Below are 18,968 nucleotides of genomic sequence, written 5' to 3'. Positions count from 1 at the left end.
GTTACAAAGAAAGAATCAATAACTTGAATGAGGAGGTACTTGGCCGAAGCCACTTTAACCAACTGATAGAATATAACAGCCGTAAGGAAGTACCTATTATGCTTCCCTATAAGATGCTCTGAGATGGATGCACTTGCACTTTTGTGGTGTTCTTGCCAAAATTCACGAACAAAATATAATCACAAAGAGGAATCAGAATACCCAACCGGAGGGATAGTCCACAAAAGACTGCAACTAATGGAGAAAGAATATACTATAGGATGTAAGAATTAATGACAAAGGAAGATGAACTACATAATTACATCTTCCCTCAGAATGTGATTAACTAACTTTCTTCCTTCCTTACTATGCTGGGGAATTGAACCCAAAGCCTCCAACGTGCTAGGCAAGTAACTATTTCTCTGAGCCACATCTCCAGCCCTTGGTTAACTTTATTTTATTTATTTATTTTTTTCTGTGAAAGAGCACGCTTTATTCGGAAGCAGAGAGCAGCACAGTGACCAACAGAAGGTGCCCAATGGGCATCCTATACGTCGTACTCCAGAAGATACACAGGATGTTTTGCTAATAAAAACCAACAGGAACATGGATTCTTCTGGGCAACTTCTCCAAACTCAACCCTCTCAGGGGTCAAGATAACTCCTGAAGGCAACTATGGTTCACTAGAGATAGAGGCCCTCAGGGGTGCCTTCTTGTTTTTTATAATAGAACATTTTCTTTAGATTTTTTGAAGTCTTCATTTGTTACTTTCATTCTACATTCCCTCAAGGCCATCTGACCAGATTCTGTACAGATTGCCTTGATGTCAGCACCAGAGAGGTCGTCCTTTGCCATAATTAAATCGTCCAGGGTTATGTCATCGGCCAGTGTTGTCCGGCTTGTGTGAATCTGAAAGATGCGCTTCTTAGTCTTTTCATCAGGCAGGGGGAACTCAATCTTTCTGTCGATGCGACCTGGTCTGATAAGTGCTGGATCCAGAGTTTGTATTCGGTTTGTGGCCATGATAACTTTCACGTCTCCTCTTGAATCAAATCCATCCAACTGGTTCAACAATTCCAACACTGTCCGCTGAATCTCTCTTTCGCCTCCAGAATTTGAATCGTATCTTTTGGTCCCAATGGCATCGATTTCATCAATGAACACAATGGATGGTGCATGTTCTTCAGCAACTCGAAACAATTCCCACATGAGTTTGGGACCGTCACCTAGGTACTTCTGAATAAGTTCAGAGCCAACTACTCTTAAGAAAGTGGCCGAGGTTTGGTTTGCTATGGCTTTGGCTAACAAGGTTTTACCTGTGCCAGGTGGAGCACAGAGAATGACCCCCTTTGGGGGCTTTATACCCATCTCTTCATAATATTCAGGGTGGGTGAGAGGAAGCTCCACAGATTCCTTAATTCCCTGGATTTGGTTGTCCAACCCCCCAATATCTGCATAGGTCTCCTGGGGGGCCTTTTCCACCTTCATCACTGTGACCAAGGGGTCTGTGTCATCCATCAGCACTCCTATCACGGCATGCACTTTGTGGTTGAGCAGAACTGAGCAGCCTGGTTCCAACAGATCCTTGTCCACAAATGAAAGGATGCTGACATAGTGGACATGATGACGTGATTGTCATCAACGATCTCTTCCAAGGTTCCTACTGACATTGGGGTCCCCCTCAGATCATCCACCTTTGATCTTTCCTCCTCTTGCTTTTCTTCTAATGGTTTCATTTGTTCTTGATTTCTAATGAATTTTTCTTCCATGAGAAGATAATCTTTAATTCTTTCTAACTTCAGTAATTTCAAGCAGCACTGAGTGTGAGGTGTCACCAGTGGGAGTTTTCTGGCAGCATCTGGTCCCTTTGTTTTCTTCTTCTTTTTCCCCACTCTGGTTGGTACAGGAGGTTCATATTTTTTTTTCTTATCATTTTCATCCTTCTTGCCACCTCCAGGACCATGACCACCACTCTGACTTTGACCCATCTTGCCTGGGCTGCTCCGGCTGCTGCTGCCGGAAGTGCATTCACCACTCAGGAGCAGAAGTTGCTGGGAGAATTTACGGAAGCCGATGGAGGCCAAACATCCTACGAATAAAGTTGCGCCCAAAGAGCAAGTGCTGGTGGTTTATGCTAACGAAGTACCTCGCACACACGTGTTTGTTACTTCTGTGTACCGGTGAGGAGTCCTTGCTTCCCCAGTGTTGAAGTATAACACCAGAGAAGCACGCCGAGGCAAGGTCAGAGTGGAAAGTAGAGGCTTTATTAAAGGACAGCAGAAAAGACTTCTCCCGGAGGAAGAAGGGGAACCAAGAGATGGAATCCCCTTGGTTAACTTTAAATAAATGCAAATCTGCCTTTTTGACAACAAAACTGCATATTCTTTTCAGTAAGCAAGAGGAAGAATGAGATAATTTATATAAATGACGAGTGTGAAGCTTCTTTTCCATTTGAGTGTGGACTAGAAGGAGTCATCACTGTGAGATCCAGTTTCTTTTTTTTTTAACACATGTATGTTTTTTTTTGCATTACAATACTTATTACACATATATACCACAATTTTTCATATCTCTGTTTGTATATAAAATAGATTGACACCCAATTTGAGTCTTCATACATGTACTTTGGATAATGATGTCCATCACATTCCACCGCCCTTGCTAATCCCCTGCCCCCTCTCTTTCCCTCCCACCCCTCTTCCCTATCTAGAATTCATCTATTCCTCCCATGCGCCCCCTCCTTACCCCACTATGAGCCAGCCTCCATATCTCAGAGAAGACATTCCGGTATTTGTTTTTTGGGGATTGGCTAACTTCACTTAGCATTATCTTCTCCAACGCCATCCATTTACCTGCAAATGCCATGATTTTATTCTCTTTTATGGCTGAGTAAAATTCCATTGTGTATATATGCCACATTTTTTTTTATCCATTCATCCACTGAAGGGTATCTAGGTTGGCTCCACAGTTTAGCTCTTGTGAATTGTGCTGCTATAAACATTGATGTGGCTGTGTCCCTGTAGTATGCTGTTTTTAAGTCCTTTGGGTATAGTCTGAGAAGAGGGATAGCTGGAGACCCAGTTTCTTACTGCAGATCATTCTCTAAATGAAGAAACATAGATTCATTTGTATTCACACATACAAAAGACAAACAGAAGGTTGGGATAGAATTGTCTTTTAGCTGTCCATGAAACTTTATTTTGTTTATTCATTTACATATGGTGCTGAGAATCGAACCAGTGCCTTACGCATGCTAGGCAAGTGCTCTACCACTAAGCTACAGCCCCAACCCCTAGAATTGTCTTTTGACTCATGAGGTGACACAAACTTCTGTGTTTTTCTAGTTACCAATTTGTAACATGGAGGTGATTTGAAGCTTCTTCATAGAACTTAATTGAAGAAAAGGATAATATTAGAGTAATCACAATATATAAAAAGCAGGCTGGGGTTGTGGCTCAGTGGTAGAGCACTTGCCTAGCACGTGTGAAGCAATGGATTCAACCCTCAGCACCACATAAAAAATAAAAGTTTTTAAAAAATATGTTATTAAAAAAATGTAAAAAGTTATTAAAAAAATATGCAAAAAGCAGAACCAAACCAAGATGGTAGAAATATGTAAGAGTAAAATTTAGTCCATGATATGATTATTCATGTACCTGGAAAATGAGAATAGTACAATCCCAACTCAAGTGTTTCTTAATGAAATGTCTATTGGCATTTGAGGTGGGAAAATTATTTATACCATGAGACTGACTTTTGATTTGCAGAGTTTTTAATATCCATTAAATGTCAGTAATAATTCCTGTGCAACATGTCAATCCAACTCACTCTCAAACAGTTCTAGTGTCCCCCGGGGACCGGGAGAGTATGACCCTCATTTGAGAACTACCGAAAGTATATCAAAATGCTACTGGCAAATTGCATATAAAAACACATTAAAAAGATAGATAGTACACCATGATCAAATGGGTTTCACCTCAGGGATTCTCCAATATACAAAAAAAATCAATAAATGTAATATATCACATAATAGACTTAAAGTCAAGAACCACAGGATTATCTCAATAAGATGCAGAAAAAGCATTTGACAAAACACAGTATCTATTCTTCTTTAGAACATTGGAAAAACTAGGGATAGAAGGAACATACCTCAACACTGTAAAAGATATATTTGACAAACCCAAGGCCAACATCTTTCTAAATAGAGAAAAACTGAAATTATTCCATCTAAAAATAGGAACAAGACAAGGATTCCCACTTTTACTTTCACCACTTATTCAACATGGTTCTTGAAACTTTAGCCAGAGCAATTAAGCAAAAGAAAAAAATTAAAGGGATACGAATAGGAAAAGAGAGCTCAAACATCCCTATTTGTGGATGACATGATTTTTATATTTAGAAGACCACCCCCCAAAAAACTCCACCAGAAAACTTCTGGACCTCATAAATAAATTCAGCAATGTAGCAGGATATGAAATTAACACCCATATAACAATGTATTAGCTGAAAGAGAAATTAGGAAAACCACCCTATTCATAGTAGCCTAAAAAAAAAATACTTAGGAATACATCTAACTAAAAAGGTGAATGAGCTCAACAATAAAAACTATGGAACACTAAAGAAAGAAATTGAGGGAGGACTTAGAAAATGGAAAGGCCTCCCATGTTCTTAGATAGGCAGAATCAACATTGTCAAAATATCCATACTGCCCTACGAAAAGCACTATACAGATTTAGTACAATTCACATCAAAATTTCAATGATGTTCTTCATAGAAATAGAAAAATATGTCATGAAATGCATTTGGAAAAATAAGAGGCCCAGAATAGCTAAAGTAATCTTTAGCAAGAAAAATGAAGCAGAAGACATCACAACACCAGGCTTTAAATATAGTAACAAAAACAACATAGTATCACCACCAAAATAAGCAAGAAGACCAATGGAGCATAATAGAAGACACAGAGACAGACAAGTAAATACAGTGACCTCATAGTCAACAAAGGCACCAAAAACACACACTGGAGAAGGGGTAGCCTCTTCTACAAATGATGCTGGGAAAACTGAGAATCCACAGGCAACAGAATGAAATTTAATCCCTATCTCTCAACCTGCTCAAAACTCAACTCAAAGTGAATCAAAGACCTAGGAATTATACCAGAAACCCTGTACTTACTCAAAGGAAATGTAGGACCAACATTTGAACATATTGGCTCAGGAACTGACTTCTTTAAAAAGACTCCTAAAGCAACAAGAAATAAAATTTAAAAATCAACAAACGGATGGCATAAAACCAAAAAGCTTCTTCCCAGCAAAGGAAATAATCAAGAGTATGAAAAGAGATTCTACAGAATTGGAGAAATTCTTTGCCACCTGCACCTCAAATAGAGCATTAATCTCCAGGATATATAAAGAACTCAAAAAACTCAACACCAGAAAAACAAATAATCCAATCAATAAATGGGCAAAGAAACTGAACAGACACTTCACAGAAGAAGAAATATGAATGGTCAACAAATATATTTTAAAATGTTCAAAATCTCTAGCAATTAGAGAAATGCAAATTAAAACTACACTGAGATTTCATCTCACTCCCGTCAGAATGGCAACTATCAAGAATAAAAATGGATTTTACTGTCATTTATAACTAAGAAGAATCAATTTTTTTAAAAAAAGAATTCAAATAATAACAAATGTTGGTAAGGATGTGGGGGAAAGGGAATGGTCATACATTATTGGAGGGGCTGAAGATTGGTACAACCACTTTGGAAAGCAGTTTGGAGATTCCTCAAAAATCTAGGAATGGAACCACCATTTGACCCAGTTGTCCCACTCCTCAGCATATACCCAAGGATTCAAAATCAGCATGCTACAGTGATGAGCCACATCAATGTTTAAAGTAGTTCAATTCCCAATAGCTAAGCTATGGAACAAACCTAGATGCCCATCAACAGATTACTAGATAAAGAAATTGTGGTATATATACACAATGGAATATTACTCAACCATAATGAAGAATGACTTTATGACATTTTCCAGTAAATGGATGGATCTGGACACTATGATGCTATGTGAAATAAACCAATCCCCAAACCCAGAGGTCAAATGTTTTCACTGATATGTGGAAGCTAAACCACAATAAAGGAGGGGAGGGGAGGAAGACAAGTTCAGTGGATTAGACAAAGGGGAATGAAGGAAAGGGAGGGGGTATAGGAATAGGAAAGACAGTAGAATAAATCTAACATAATTTTCCTATGTACACATATGAAAATGCCTAAGTGAATTCCACCATTGTGTTCACCCACAAGAATGGGGTTCTAATTAGAATAAGACATATTTCATGCTTGTATCAAAATGAATTCTAGGTCATGCATAACTGAGAAGAACCAATAAAAAATGCTATGGCAGACAACATTAGCAGTTATTGTGAGTTTTGGGGAACACAATTATAAAGTCAAGAATAATGCTTCAGATTCTTACCCATTTCTTATCCAGGGAGTACATCCCCTACAGAAATAATTAGAATTATATATAATCCAGGCCTTTCAAAAATTAAACTTTTGATTTTTAAAAAACCTTAGATTTACACAAAAACTGTGAAGGTGGTAGAAAGAGTTCTCATATACCCTGCATCCAGTGTATATGTATATTTTTAACATCATACACTAGTATGGCAATTTGTTGCAATAAATACACCAATATTGAAAAACTGTTATTTGTGGAAGCATACTTTATTCACATTTCCTTGGTCTTTATCTAATGTCCCTTTTCTGCTCCAGTATCCCATCCAGAATTCCAGATTTAGTCATCGTGTCTCCTTAGGCACCTCTTGGTTGTGAGAGTTTCTCAAATGTTCCTTGTTTGTGATGACTTCAGCAGTTTCGCTGGGGTATTTTGTAGTATATCTCTCAATTGGGATGTCTGGTGTTTTTCTTCTGTTTTAGACTGAGATCACAGATTTTAGGGAGGAAGACCACAGATTTAAATTTGATTATATCATATCAAGGGCACATTTTATCAACACGACATCACGGTTGATGTTGACCTTGATCACTGGCTAAGGTCATTTTCATATGTTTCTCCCCTGTGAAATGAGTCATTTCCTCTATCTCCCTACTGTACTCCTTGGAACCAAGTCAAGTCAAATTCCTACCCATAACCTCATGAGAAGCAACGTTCTCAATTAGAGTGTTTATGGACAGTTTCTTTTGCTTTTAGTCTTACAGACTTCAGTCATTTCCAGAGATACTTGGGTTGGCACATCCACCCAGCCCCCACTCCACCTCTGCCTTGGGAAATGTTGTGTCATACATTTGTGAGACAATTAGATTGTTTACATTCTAGATTTCCATCTGGAGTCACAACCTTCAAAGTGATTTTTGAAAGTTTGAATACACTGTCCTAAAAGACCCCCTGTGCTTCACCTATGTGACACCTCCCCACACATCGCTAACCACTGGAAATCTTTGATCTTTTTATTATCACGACAGTTTTCATACTGTCGTATAATTGAAATCATCCAGTAGGTAGGTAACATGCATTTCCTTTCCCTCCAGTCTTTCTGCGTCTTAATAGCTCATTTGATTTTTATCACTTAATAATACTCCATAGTTTGGGTGACCGCATTTTACTTATTTATTGACCCACTGAAGGGCATCTTAAACTGCTTCCAGTTTGGGACAATTATGAATAAAGCTGCTGTAAGCATTTACATGCAAATGTGGTGGCACAATCTTTCAAATCAGTTTCGGATAAATGATCAGGTGTTAAGATTGCTGAACTGCATGTTAAGACTATGTTTAGTTTTGTAAGAAACTACCAAACTGTCCTTCAAAGTGGCTGGATCGTTTTGTATTCCAACCAGCAGAGAATGAGAATTCCTGTTGCTGTAGCAATTGGTAAGTCAACCTTTTGGATTTTAATTGTTTGAATAGGTTTGTGTTAGTGTTCATTGTTGTTTTAATTTGTAATTTTCTCGTTACAAATAATGTTTTGAAGCTTTTCTGGTATCAGGGATTGAACCCAGGGGTGCTTTACCACCCAGACCTTTTTTATTTTGAGACAGGGCCTCCCTAAGTTGCTTAGGGCCTCGCTTAGTTGTTGAGGCTGGCCTTGAACTATGATCCTCCTGCCTTAGCCTCTCACGTCACTGGGATTACAGGCCTGTGCCACTATGCCCAGCTGTTTCGCCACTTTTCTTATGGTTACTTGCCATTTGATTATTTCCTTCAGTGAGATATCTATTTGGATCTTTTGTCTATTTTTAATTTAAATTGGGTTGTTTTCTTATGTTGAGTTTGAAGTGTTCTTTTTATATTTTGTACACCAAATATATGCTTTATGAATATTTTCTCCTAGTGTACCAATATTGCACTCTTTTCTTTCTCTTCATTCTCATAATTATCAGAAAGCCATAGTTTTACATTTTAATAAAGCCCAATTTATCATTGTGTTTTCATGGATTATACCTTTGTTGATGCGTCTAAAATTTCATCACAAAACCCACATGTTTTTGTCTACAAGTTACAGTTTTACATTTTATATTTAGGTCTAATGATAGGTAACAAACAGATATGAGCAGTGGAAATATGCTTTTAGGGGGATAATTCTAAAAACCATGCCCATTGTGCTGACCTCACATGCTTTCTTTTAAAAAGCAATTTACCTGCAGCCTGCCTGGTGTAAGTCAACAGCATATGCTACATTCCTAAGCAAACAGGGAAATGTAGGCCCTAAAGGCTCCTCCCTCCCCTTGAAAGAGCACAAGTTACCTGAAGAGGGCGGGGGACTTTCCTTTACACAGACCAGTTTCCAGAATTCAGGGAGATATGATCATTAGAGCCAGCCACTGTGGCCAAAACGACCCAGAGTTGCTTCGGATCTTTAACATGTCAAATCTCCCCTCCATGGGGTACAACCATGTGCCGTGAGGTCTTCAAAATCTGATGCAATCCAGCTGTCAGTCAAAAGTCAAGAGGTGGACCTGGGCAGACTCTCTGGAAACCTCTCTGGGACCCCCAATAAAACTGGAGGGCAGGAAAGGTTGGGCGGTCCTCCTCTCTAAGAGAAGGACATAACTGGGCGGAGGTGGCAAGGGAATTGGAGGTGGATAGAAAACGTATTACAGGAATACAAAATGAAATAAGGCATTTAATTTAGTACTTTTTGGTTCTAAAATATCTGTCCAGAAATTAAGTCACTGCTGCCACCTATTGGTAAATTAGTTTCCCAATTTAATACAGCCTCACAAGGGAAGAGAACATTTTACAGGAGACACATCCCAACTTATCTGTGGAGATACATTCCAAAACTCCCAATAGAAGCCTGAAACCACAAATAATACTGAATCCTACTTATACTATGCTTTTTCCTTTACATACATACCTATGATAAAGTTTAGTCTATAAATTTGACACAATAAGAGAGTAACAATGATAATATAATAGAAAAATTATAATGTTATGCTCAAATTCAGGACCCCCAAAAGACCACCAGAGACCCAAGATCGATGTAAGCAGCAAAGAGGTGTTTATTGCGAGCTAGCTCGGTCCTCCGCGCGCACACACAGCAACTGGTGACGCTGGGGGTTTGCAGGGTTTGCAGCAGTTTTATACACTCTTTGGAGAAGGCAGGGACCCCCACATACATCATAGCATCTCCTAGCAAATCATCACACACCGCGGGAAAATCAAACAACAACTCTAAAACATGATTAGCACATTCTCTGGCGGGAACAAGCTAGGTAAGGGTGATTGGTCAGTACAAAAGGGGTATTCATTTGAACTAATTGGTTTAAGCCATGAGGGGAGTACTGCTGAACTACATGGTTTCCCAACATGTTATCAACCACCATAAACTACTGGGAGGGTCATCTGGCATCCCAGGTATTTCCCTATCTCATGCTGATTGGTGGCTGCTAGGGGGTTGCTATGGGTCCCCACCTAGCCTGACTGAGTCAGGGACACCTGGCTCCATAGATCTCTCCTGTTATTTGTAGATAAACAACTCAGCAGGGTGGGTATTTGCCTTAGAGTGGGTCTTTCCAAGGGCAAGGTCACACCCCCTTCCTTGGACAGGCTTTGCTCTGAGGTAGGGGCTGGTTTTTCAATCACAATATACTGCAACAAAATTTATGTGGATGTGATCTCTCTCTCAAAATATCTTATTGTACTATACTCACCCTTCTTCTTGTGATGTAAGATGATAAAATTCCTGAACAATGAGATGAAGCGAGACTCAATGCTTTGATTAAGATATTCATGTCTTCCTCCTACGAATTTAATGTGTTTTTCATCCTAACTATGCATTTTTCACACACAGTGGCTGTAACTGTTGCAGTCTTAATTAGGACAGCAAAACTAGCATGGATTTCTTCTTTCTTCTTCACAATTTCATTGATAGAAAATTCATTCTCACTGTGGATCTTAGCAACGTCAGCATATGATTTTTCCCCTTTATTGAGTTTTCACCTTTCCACTTATAGGAAGCACTTTATGGCTTCTCTTTGCCATACACAAATTGCCAAGTTCACTGTTCTTGCACTTTGTGATCTTTTTTTTTTTTATAAAGTTAAATAGGGGTATTTGAATACAAGCACTAAGATGTTGCAAAATATCAGTCTGAGCATTTCGATGGCTACTAAGACCACTTGTGTATAAGGAGTGGATGTATTGGGCCAAGAGACAGTTTACATCCCGGGCAGGACCAATCAGAATGACTTGAGATTTCATCATGCTATTCAGAATGACATTTAATTTAAAATGCAAATTGTGGGCAGGGTGAGGTGGTGTGCACTGGTAATCTCAGTGGCTCTGGAGACTGAGACAGAAGGATTTCAAGTTTGAGGTCAGCCTAAGTGACCTAGTGAGGTCTTATGCAACTTAGTGAGAGCTGTCTCAAAATTAAAAATGAAAGTGCTGGGAATGTGTCACAATGGTTAAGCACCTCTGGGTTCAATTCCAAGTACTAAAAAACAAAACAAAACAAAACAAAAAACCCAGGAATTGTTTATTTTTGGATTTATCCCACTTAATATTTTCAGACTGCTATTGACCATAGCTAACATGAACCAGTAAGAGCAAAATCATAGATAACGGGGACGGCGGTGTGTTGGAAAGAATGGTGTTGCTGTCTCTTACCCAGCCTGTCTCGAAATACATATTCAGGTCTGTTCAACATAAAGAGGGAAAGAAAAGTTCAGTGCCTGGTCTGCAGGCAAGGAAAGCTTAAGGTATGGTTTGAGAGGTAGCATATGTTACCTGATATCTCTGTTTAAATGCAATGTGAGGTTACAAAGAGAAATTCTTTTTTTTCCTGGTACTAGGAATTGAACCCACGGCTCTTTACCATTGAACTATATTCCCACTCCTTTTGTTTTTTATTTTTATTTTGAGATGGAGTTTCTCTAAGTTGCCCAGGCTGACCTCACACTAGATTTTGAAGGGATTAATTTTACTTGTCACTGGCTGAAACTGTAGTGGTGTGTGTGACCCATCCAGAAACAGGACTCTAGAGGCAAGTTTTGACTGTGTCTAAAAAGGAAGTCCACAAGTCCAATATAGCTAAGAGAACTTTAGACCTCTGCCTGTAGTGGTTAAAACAAAACAAAACCAAAATTACAAAACAAAAACCTGATGTCAACTTTAGGCTAGCTGTACTTTGTTGAGATGTAAGAGATATCATGGAGGTGATAAAAAAAAATTTTTTTTCCTCTTTGAAAGCAAATACTTTCTGCAGGCAACAGCCCTTCTTGGCCACCTATTCCAAGTGGAAGATCCAGATCTATCCAAAAAATGAAAATGTTATTCTCACAACTAGCAGAGGACTGCCAACCCTGAGGAGTTATTTGTGCAAGCCACAATGCAGTAGGAGTCAAATGGCAGCTGCTCTCTGGTTTCCCTGCAACTTCTGCCTTGGGGTTTATTTTAAATGAACTTTGAATGACCTCTAACATGGAGAGTGAAAATCACCCAAAAAGGGTGGATTACTATGGAGGAAATGGAGACTTGGAGATGAGTTGAAGATTCCCTTATGATCACACAGCTGCTGTGTTGGTAGAGAAGGGATTTGAATCCAGTAGACTCATTTCAGGGCCTGTTTTCAGAACTTCCACATTCTTCTGCTTCTTGTGTTTTATTCTAACGTGGTCTAACAGCAGCTGAAAAATATATAACATCACTAAGTTCCTGGTGCCATGTATTATGATTAATTCGTATTATTTTAAGCACAGCCCAGCAATTGTTAAAACATTCAAGAGTATTGTCAATGATCTATTTTAAGGTAATCAGACATATTAAAAGCATAAATATTATCTTATTCATCACTTTAATAATGTACTATTCAATATCTCTGTCACTTGAAGACATGAATTATTGAAATAGTCCCCTTATTCTCTTTTCTATTATCTCTTAAGTTTTTATTGTCATTGTGTCACCTTTTGATCATTCATCATATGCTGTCATGTCTCCCCTTCCTTATTAGGGTGATATCTTATAATTTAATTTTGTCCTGAATAGCATTTTACATATAAAATTTTATCATATTTTTAATTGAATTCCTACCTTGTGCTTTTTAAAAAAAATTATTTCCTATCACTTGAAGGTTTATGTTGTACTCAGTGTAGCAAAAACTCTTTAAAGTTTGTGATGATTGCAACATTTGTCTAAGACTAAAGCTATTTGCGTCTTTTTAGACTTTGTATATGAATACCTCAGCTCAAAAATATGAATAGAATGCACTGTGATGTACTTGCTGTAGAATTATAAATATTATCTTTTTCTTCCCACTTCAGGGAAGTATGCCTCTTAGCCAATTCAGAATCAGAAGTGATGTAAAGGCATCTGAGTCTGAACATGTAAGAGAGGAAGTGCACAAACATTTATAAATTGAGCTTTTTATAATTCTGACATAATTTAATAGCATCTTGAAAATCCTCCCAAGCATCCAGAGCAGCCACTTTTTATGGTGCTATCATCTGTGTGTATATGTAACAGTGTTAGTCAGCTTTATGTTACCACAGTGACATACCCTAGATGGATTATGTATGAGATCAATAGAGGTTTATTTCAGTACATGCTTCTGGAGGATCCAGTCCAAGATCAGGTGGCCCCATAGTTTGGGCTTCTGATAAAGATGGCACATCATGGCAGGAGCACACGTTGGACCAAGTGCTCACTTCTAGAGCCAGGAAGCAGAGAGATAGAGATAGATGATATAGAGATAGAGGGTGGTGGGGTCCCACAGTCCCTTCCAAGATTACACCCACAGTGGCCTAAGGATCTCACACTAGGCCTCTTCCCTTAAAAGTCCACAGCACCTCCCAATATTGGCACTCTTGGGATCACATTTTTACATATAGACTTTTTGGCAGGGGTGGGAGGTAGAGGGGTAGGGTGGGAGCAATTATCCATGATACAGTAATATCCAAAGCAACTTTTCTATGAAGTCCATTCTACTGCTTCTTTTGGCAGAGATTATCAGCAGGGAATCACCTAAAGAGACACATGTAGAATTAATATACTGTAAAATCTCTTCTCGCTTGGACTTGATTAAAAGTGAAATATGGACAAGGAGTATTATATAGAGAGAAAGCAATCTACTAATCTCTCTGGACCTAAACATACTTTCTTCAGTTGGGTGCTGCACTATAGATGTTTTCTAAAATTATAAAAATAATGCAGAATAATTATCACTTAGCATACTAAACACAAAGTTTCAAGTTACCTGTAAAAAATTGCATGCTATAATAACACTAATTTGTTATAGTAAACAAGTGAGTTCGTAAGTATGCTTATTTAATTCCATATGATCTTACTCAAATTCTCTTTTCCTTTCTTTATTCTACTAGACAAATTGCAATATATCAAGTATATAATACATTTATCTGAGGAGCTGATAGCTAAAAAAGAATATTTTAAAAGAAGAGAAAATTCAAAATATGTTTGAAAAAATAATTTTAAGAAAGGACTTAATAAAACCATATGGCTTTGTTACTTTTAAAACTTAGACCTTTGATACTCTTTCATGTTTCTTCTTGTGGAACAATCTGATGTTCACCTCCACTAAAATCTCCTGGAGAGTGGCCAGTTCAGTCTAGATGTGCCTGCACACCTTTGATACTGTGCAGAGGGGAGCCTGTCCTCACCCATGTTGTGGACTGCCAAAGAGAAAGGGAGACCCCTGTAGGATTCTGAATGGTCAAAATGTGTTTGAACAACAAAAAGGAATAAACAGTTTTGTGAAGATTACTATGAATTCTTAATGATTCTCAAAAGGAGGAAATTATGTGATACAATAAAGGAAAATATATGTGATTTCAAAATCCTATTTATTGGAAATGCCATAGATTGCTCAATTCACTCTATTTGGTCTATAGTATGAGGTTTAGGACAAATCGGAACATAAAATAATAAGTAACAATCGTGTGTGTGTGCGTGCATGTGCAGAACTCCATGAATACAGACAGTAAAAGAGCTGTGAAAGAAATTACTTTAAAAGTTGTAAAAGCTGGGCGTGGTGGTGCACACTTGTAACCCCAGCAGCTTAGGCAGGATCACAGGTTCAGAGCCAGCCTCAGCAACTTAGGGAGACCTTGTCTCAAAATAAAAAAAAAAAAATGGCACGATGTGGTTCATTAGTTAAGCACCCCTGGGTTCCATCCCCAGTACCACAATAAAAAATAAAGTAATAAATAAAGAGATTGTACTTAACAACAACAATTTAAAAAAAGTCAGAGCATAATGTAACAGTAAGTCCTAGGAAAGATTCAGGTATATGGTTTTTATTACCATAAGATGGGGCCTGGTTCCATAGACTCCACAACATGGCTCAATAATCTTGGAAGGTCTCCCAGGTTTTTGTGTTATTGTTCTGTTTTTCACATTCATAACTGAATCATGGTCCAGCATTTATAACCAATAGACCTAAATTAATAATGTAGACTGACCTGAAATAATAATACTTCTAGTCTTTTTTTTAGAAAGTTAACCTTGCTATTCAAGAATGTGCAAAGTATGCATAGACATATATAATGATGTTTTAAAAAATTAAGTTAATATTATTAACAATTTAGGGTGGGACTGAGGGCTGTGGCTCAGTAGTAAAATGCTTATACAAAAAGTCCTGGTTTTTTCCTGAGCACTGCAAACTATAAATGAGAATCTAAACTTTTTTTTTTTTAATTGGGGTAGAAGTAACAATGGAATTTTCAAAATAATTGTGCCTTTTCAAACTCTGTATGCTTTCTGAAATGTTGAAGAGAATTAATGTGTTAATAAGCTTTCTGTTTCCCTGACAAAATTCCTGACATAAACAATTTACAAGGAGGAAAGATTTCTTTGGGCTCATGGTTTCAGAGGCTTCAGTCTAGGGTCACAAGGCCCATCACTGTGGGCTTGTGGTGAGGCAGAACATAATGGCAGAACAAAGCTACTCACTTCCTGTTGGCCGGGAGGGAGAAGGAGAGGAAAAGTTAAGAGACAGATGGGGGAAAGAGAAGAGAAGGGGACAAGATAGCCCCTTCCAGGTCACACCACCAGGGATCTACTTCTTCCAACTAGGCCCCCACCTTTGAAAGTTTCTACCACCTCCCAATAGTGCCACCAGCTGTGGACCAAGCCCTGAGTCTATGAGCCTTTGGGGGACATTCCAGATCCAATCTGACAATCAACTACATTAAGTTTGTGTTTGCAATTTGAAATGTTCAATAGGGTGGGTTGCATTGCATTATTGTTGTTGCTATTATTATCAGTATTGGTGGTTACATAAACTCCCCCATTTACTATAGGGCAGAGGTGTCTTAAATGCCAGCTCCTACTGGTCTTTAGATTCCATCAGTCTTCTGATGGTAGACCTGACCTTGATGTGGAAGTGTGTCATGGGTCCAGGTGCCACTAGCTGCAGCTTTCATTTAGAAACAACGGTACCAAATCTTCTACAGCTCCACTCTTCATTTTGGTTTTGCCATAGAAAGAGAAAGTGGACTTGGTGTGCTGGCCAATTTCAATTTTCATCACCGTTTTCCAGAGGGAGGCACCAGAATGGTTTCCATACTTATATGGATGATTCCAATCTTTTTGGTGCAAACTAAGACTGAGTCCAGAGAGCACGGGTGGTAAATATTTAGGGACACTTCATTTGTTCAATTTATTAGAGAATTTATAAAGAAAAAAAAAAGTACCTTGAATATCAAGGCTTAAAAAATAGCTTTTAGCTTGTACACTTTTTTAAAAAAATTGAATTATTTAAAATGTTAGTTACTAAGTACCCTTTTCCATATAGTTAATCCCTTGTTTATACATTAAATAATAAGCCAGCAGCAAGTATTACTGAGTAGGTATCTACACAAACATAAAAACATTGTTTCCCTGGAACTAGCTAGAAGGAGCTGAGGCAAGTAGCATGAAGGGGAGACGATAAGAAGGACAAAGAACAAAACACAGATCGGAAGCAAAGAGTAACTTAGCTATAGGCAACCTGTTTATTTATGAGAAAATCATTGTTTTGGATAACTAGATCCCTGAAGCCAATGCTTCACAAAGGCAAGGATTTTGTCTATTTTATCCACTACTGTAGGTTTGTAGTTTTCCTCTGTGTCTGGCTTGTAATTTGCCTTCAAAAAAAAAAAATTTTTTTTTTTAATTACTGGGGATTGAACCCAGGGGTGCTCTACCACTGAGCTACATCCACAGCCCTTTTAATTAATTAATTAATTTAATTTTTATGCCAGGGTCTTGCAGGGCACTGTGATGCATGCCTGTAATCCCAGTGGCTCAGGAGACTGAGTCAGGAGGATAGCAAGTTGAAGACCAAATGTAGCAATTTAGCAAAATCCTAATCAATTTAGTAAGGCCCTGCCTTAAAATAAATAGGACTGGGGATGTACTTAATGGTAAAGTACCTGTGGATCCAATCCCTGGTACAAAAAAAAAAAAGAAAGAAAGAAAGAAAAAGGAAAGAAAGAAAGAAAAGACAGGTACTTGCAAGTCTGGTACTGGCCTCTTGCAATCCTCCTGACTCAGCCTTCTGAGTGCCTGGGATTACAGGCATATGCCACCATGCCCAGTTACCTTTAAATAATTTTGTTGACTAAATAAAATTGAATTTCAGAACTACCTAGATTACAGATTCATGGGCACCTCCTATGGAACAGGATCCCTAGGAATGTGGAGACTGTGATTTCTTTTTTTTTTTTTTCATGGAAGTTGTCTTTGGCCCTGAACTCCTGTGCTGTTAGCTGGAACTAGACATGTGCCAATATACTCAGTTCTGGAATTTGCATTCCTTGCACACCATCTCTGTCATAAGCCTCTCTGTTACAGTCAGAGGACCCCTGAAGTCTCTTCACTTTGCCAGAGAGAAAATTCAGGCTACATGTCTTGTTCAGGTTCCCATGGATAACACCAAAAAGTAGAGTCTAAATTGCCAATCTCTGAAAAGTTCACTGGTTTGTTTACTTTCTTTAGCTTTCAATGTATGGAAAACAATCCAGCTTCCAGGTTGTTTCCCCTGATGGGTGGCTTGGGGTCCATTTCTGTATGGCTCCTCTCAGCAGCATTTCAGATGGCATGTTTTCAGAGCAGTCCCCAGCTTATATTTCTAATAAAAAAAAAAAACAAAACTAACTTTTAGAATTTTTGTCAGTGTCCATGAACTTCTAATGTTTTCTTACTTCACATGGTAGAGGAAAAGTTTATTCCACCTAACTAGGACCTTCAGACTTACTTCATCTTTTTTGCTCCTAAGCTCTTCCTTGTTTCCTAAGTGGAATCCATTTTCATATGCCATTGTGTTCCCTTAGGAAATACCAGAATCTTATGCTACTATAATAGTAAAGTGGTGGGAAGAGGACATCTTCACTTGTAGGCCAGCGTCCTCAGGAGTTTCATTAAAAGGCATGATGTGATAGGGCTCCGGCAAAGCTTGCTTTGCTTCTCCAATTTCCTGAGCCTGCTGAAAATGCTAAGCAGACAAACTATACGAATGAGTTAGGCTTATTTTTCAGTTCGTGAAAGACAAGATCACTTTGTAGAGAAATTTGACATTGGAGAAATTTAAGGTTGAGTAGGACACAGTGTGACAACTGTAATCCCAGCAACTCTGGAGGCTGGGACAGGAGGATTATGCATTCCAGGCCAGCCTCAGCAACTTAGTCTCAAAATAAAAAGTAAACATAGATAGATAGATGGATAGATAGATAGATCCATCGATAGATCGATCGATCGATCGATCGAACCCAGGGTTTAATTCAGTGGTAAAGTGTGCAGGGTTCAATTTCCAGTACCATAAATAAATATATAAATAAATAAGAAGAAAGGAATAAATAAATATGACGTTGTTGCGATGCACGGTGGAACCTCGGCTACCTTTGGACATTTCCTTCTGTCTATAGTTCACATATTTGCCATTTTGTATGGCATAATTTGACGTGAACATACTCTATATACAGAGTTACAAAAAATGTAACTGTGAATGGATAATTATGAATGTAATGCACTGCACTATTGTCATGTATGTAAGAAATAAATAAAAAATAAATTAAAATAAATAAAAAAACAATATGATCACTAATTGATTGACAAGCAATTTCAACATATTCCAATATATTTAACCTAAAGCAGTAAAGTAGCATGAAGTGAGTAGACCACATGGTTTTCATAGCACAGTTCTATCAGAAATGCTCACTTTGGTCAGAACGAATGGGCTTAATCTCATTTTTTTTTTGGAAAAGAGTTCCATGACTTGAAAAAATAAAAATAAAATAAAATAATGGGGCTGGGGATGTGGCTCAAGCGGTAGCGCGCTCGCCTGGCATGCGTGCGGCCGGGGTTTGATCCTCAGCACCACATACAAACAAAGATGTTGTGTCCGCTGAAAAATAAAAAATAAATATTAAAAAAAATTCTCTAAAAAAAAACCAAAAAAACCCAGCCGTCTGCATTGTTGGGCTACATGATCAATCTTGGCCATTTCACCTGCAGAAGCGCTAAACGGATG

The 18,968-nt window shown here is 38.3% G+C and overlaps 1 protein-coding gene across 1 annotated transcript; it reads right to left on the bottom strand.

Moving 5' to 3' along the window:
• Positions 1–647: 647 nt before the first annotated feature.
• Positions 648–2,010, bottom strand: LOC107142327 (26S proteasome regulatory subunit 4-like). The gene is given in 3 exon segments (XM_048782892.1): positions 648–704; positions 706–1,598; positions 1,601–2,010. Coding segments are annotated over 3 exon segments (1,302 nt in total). The 5' UTR covers positions 1,968–2,010; the 3' UTR covers positions 648–662.
• Between the last annotated feature and the right edge of the window lie 16,958 nt (positions 2,011–18,968).

This window comes from Marmota marmota, unplaced genomic scaffold (assembly GCF_001458135.2).
Source record: "Marmota marmota marmota unplaced genomic scaffold, marMar, whole genome shotgun sequence".
Lineage (NCBI taxonomy): Eukaryota > Metazoa > Chordata > Mammalia > Rodentia > Sciuridae > Marmota > Marmota marmota.
Note: the sequence above shows the minus strand (reverse complement) of the source record. Positions and strands in the feature narration are given on the sequence as shown.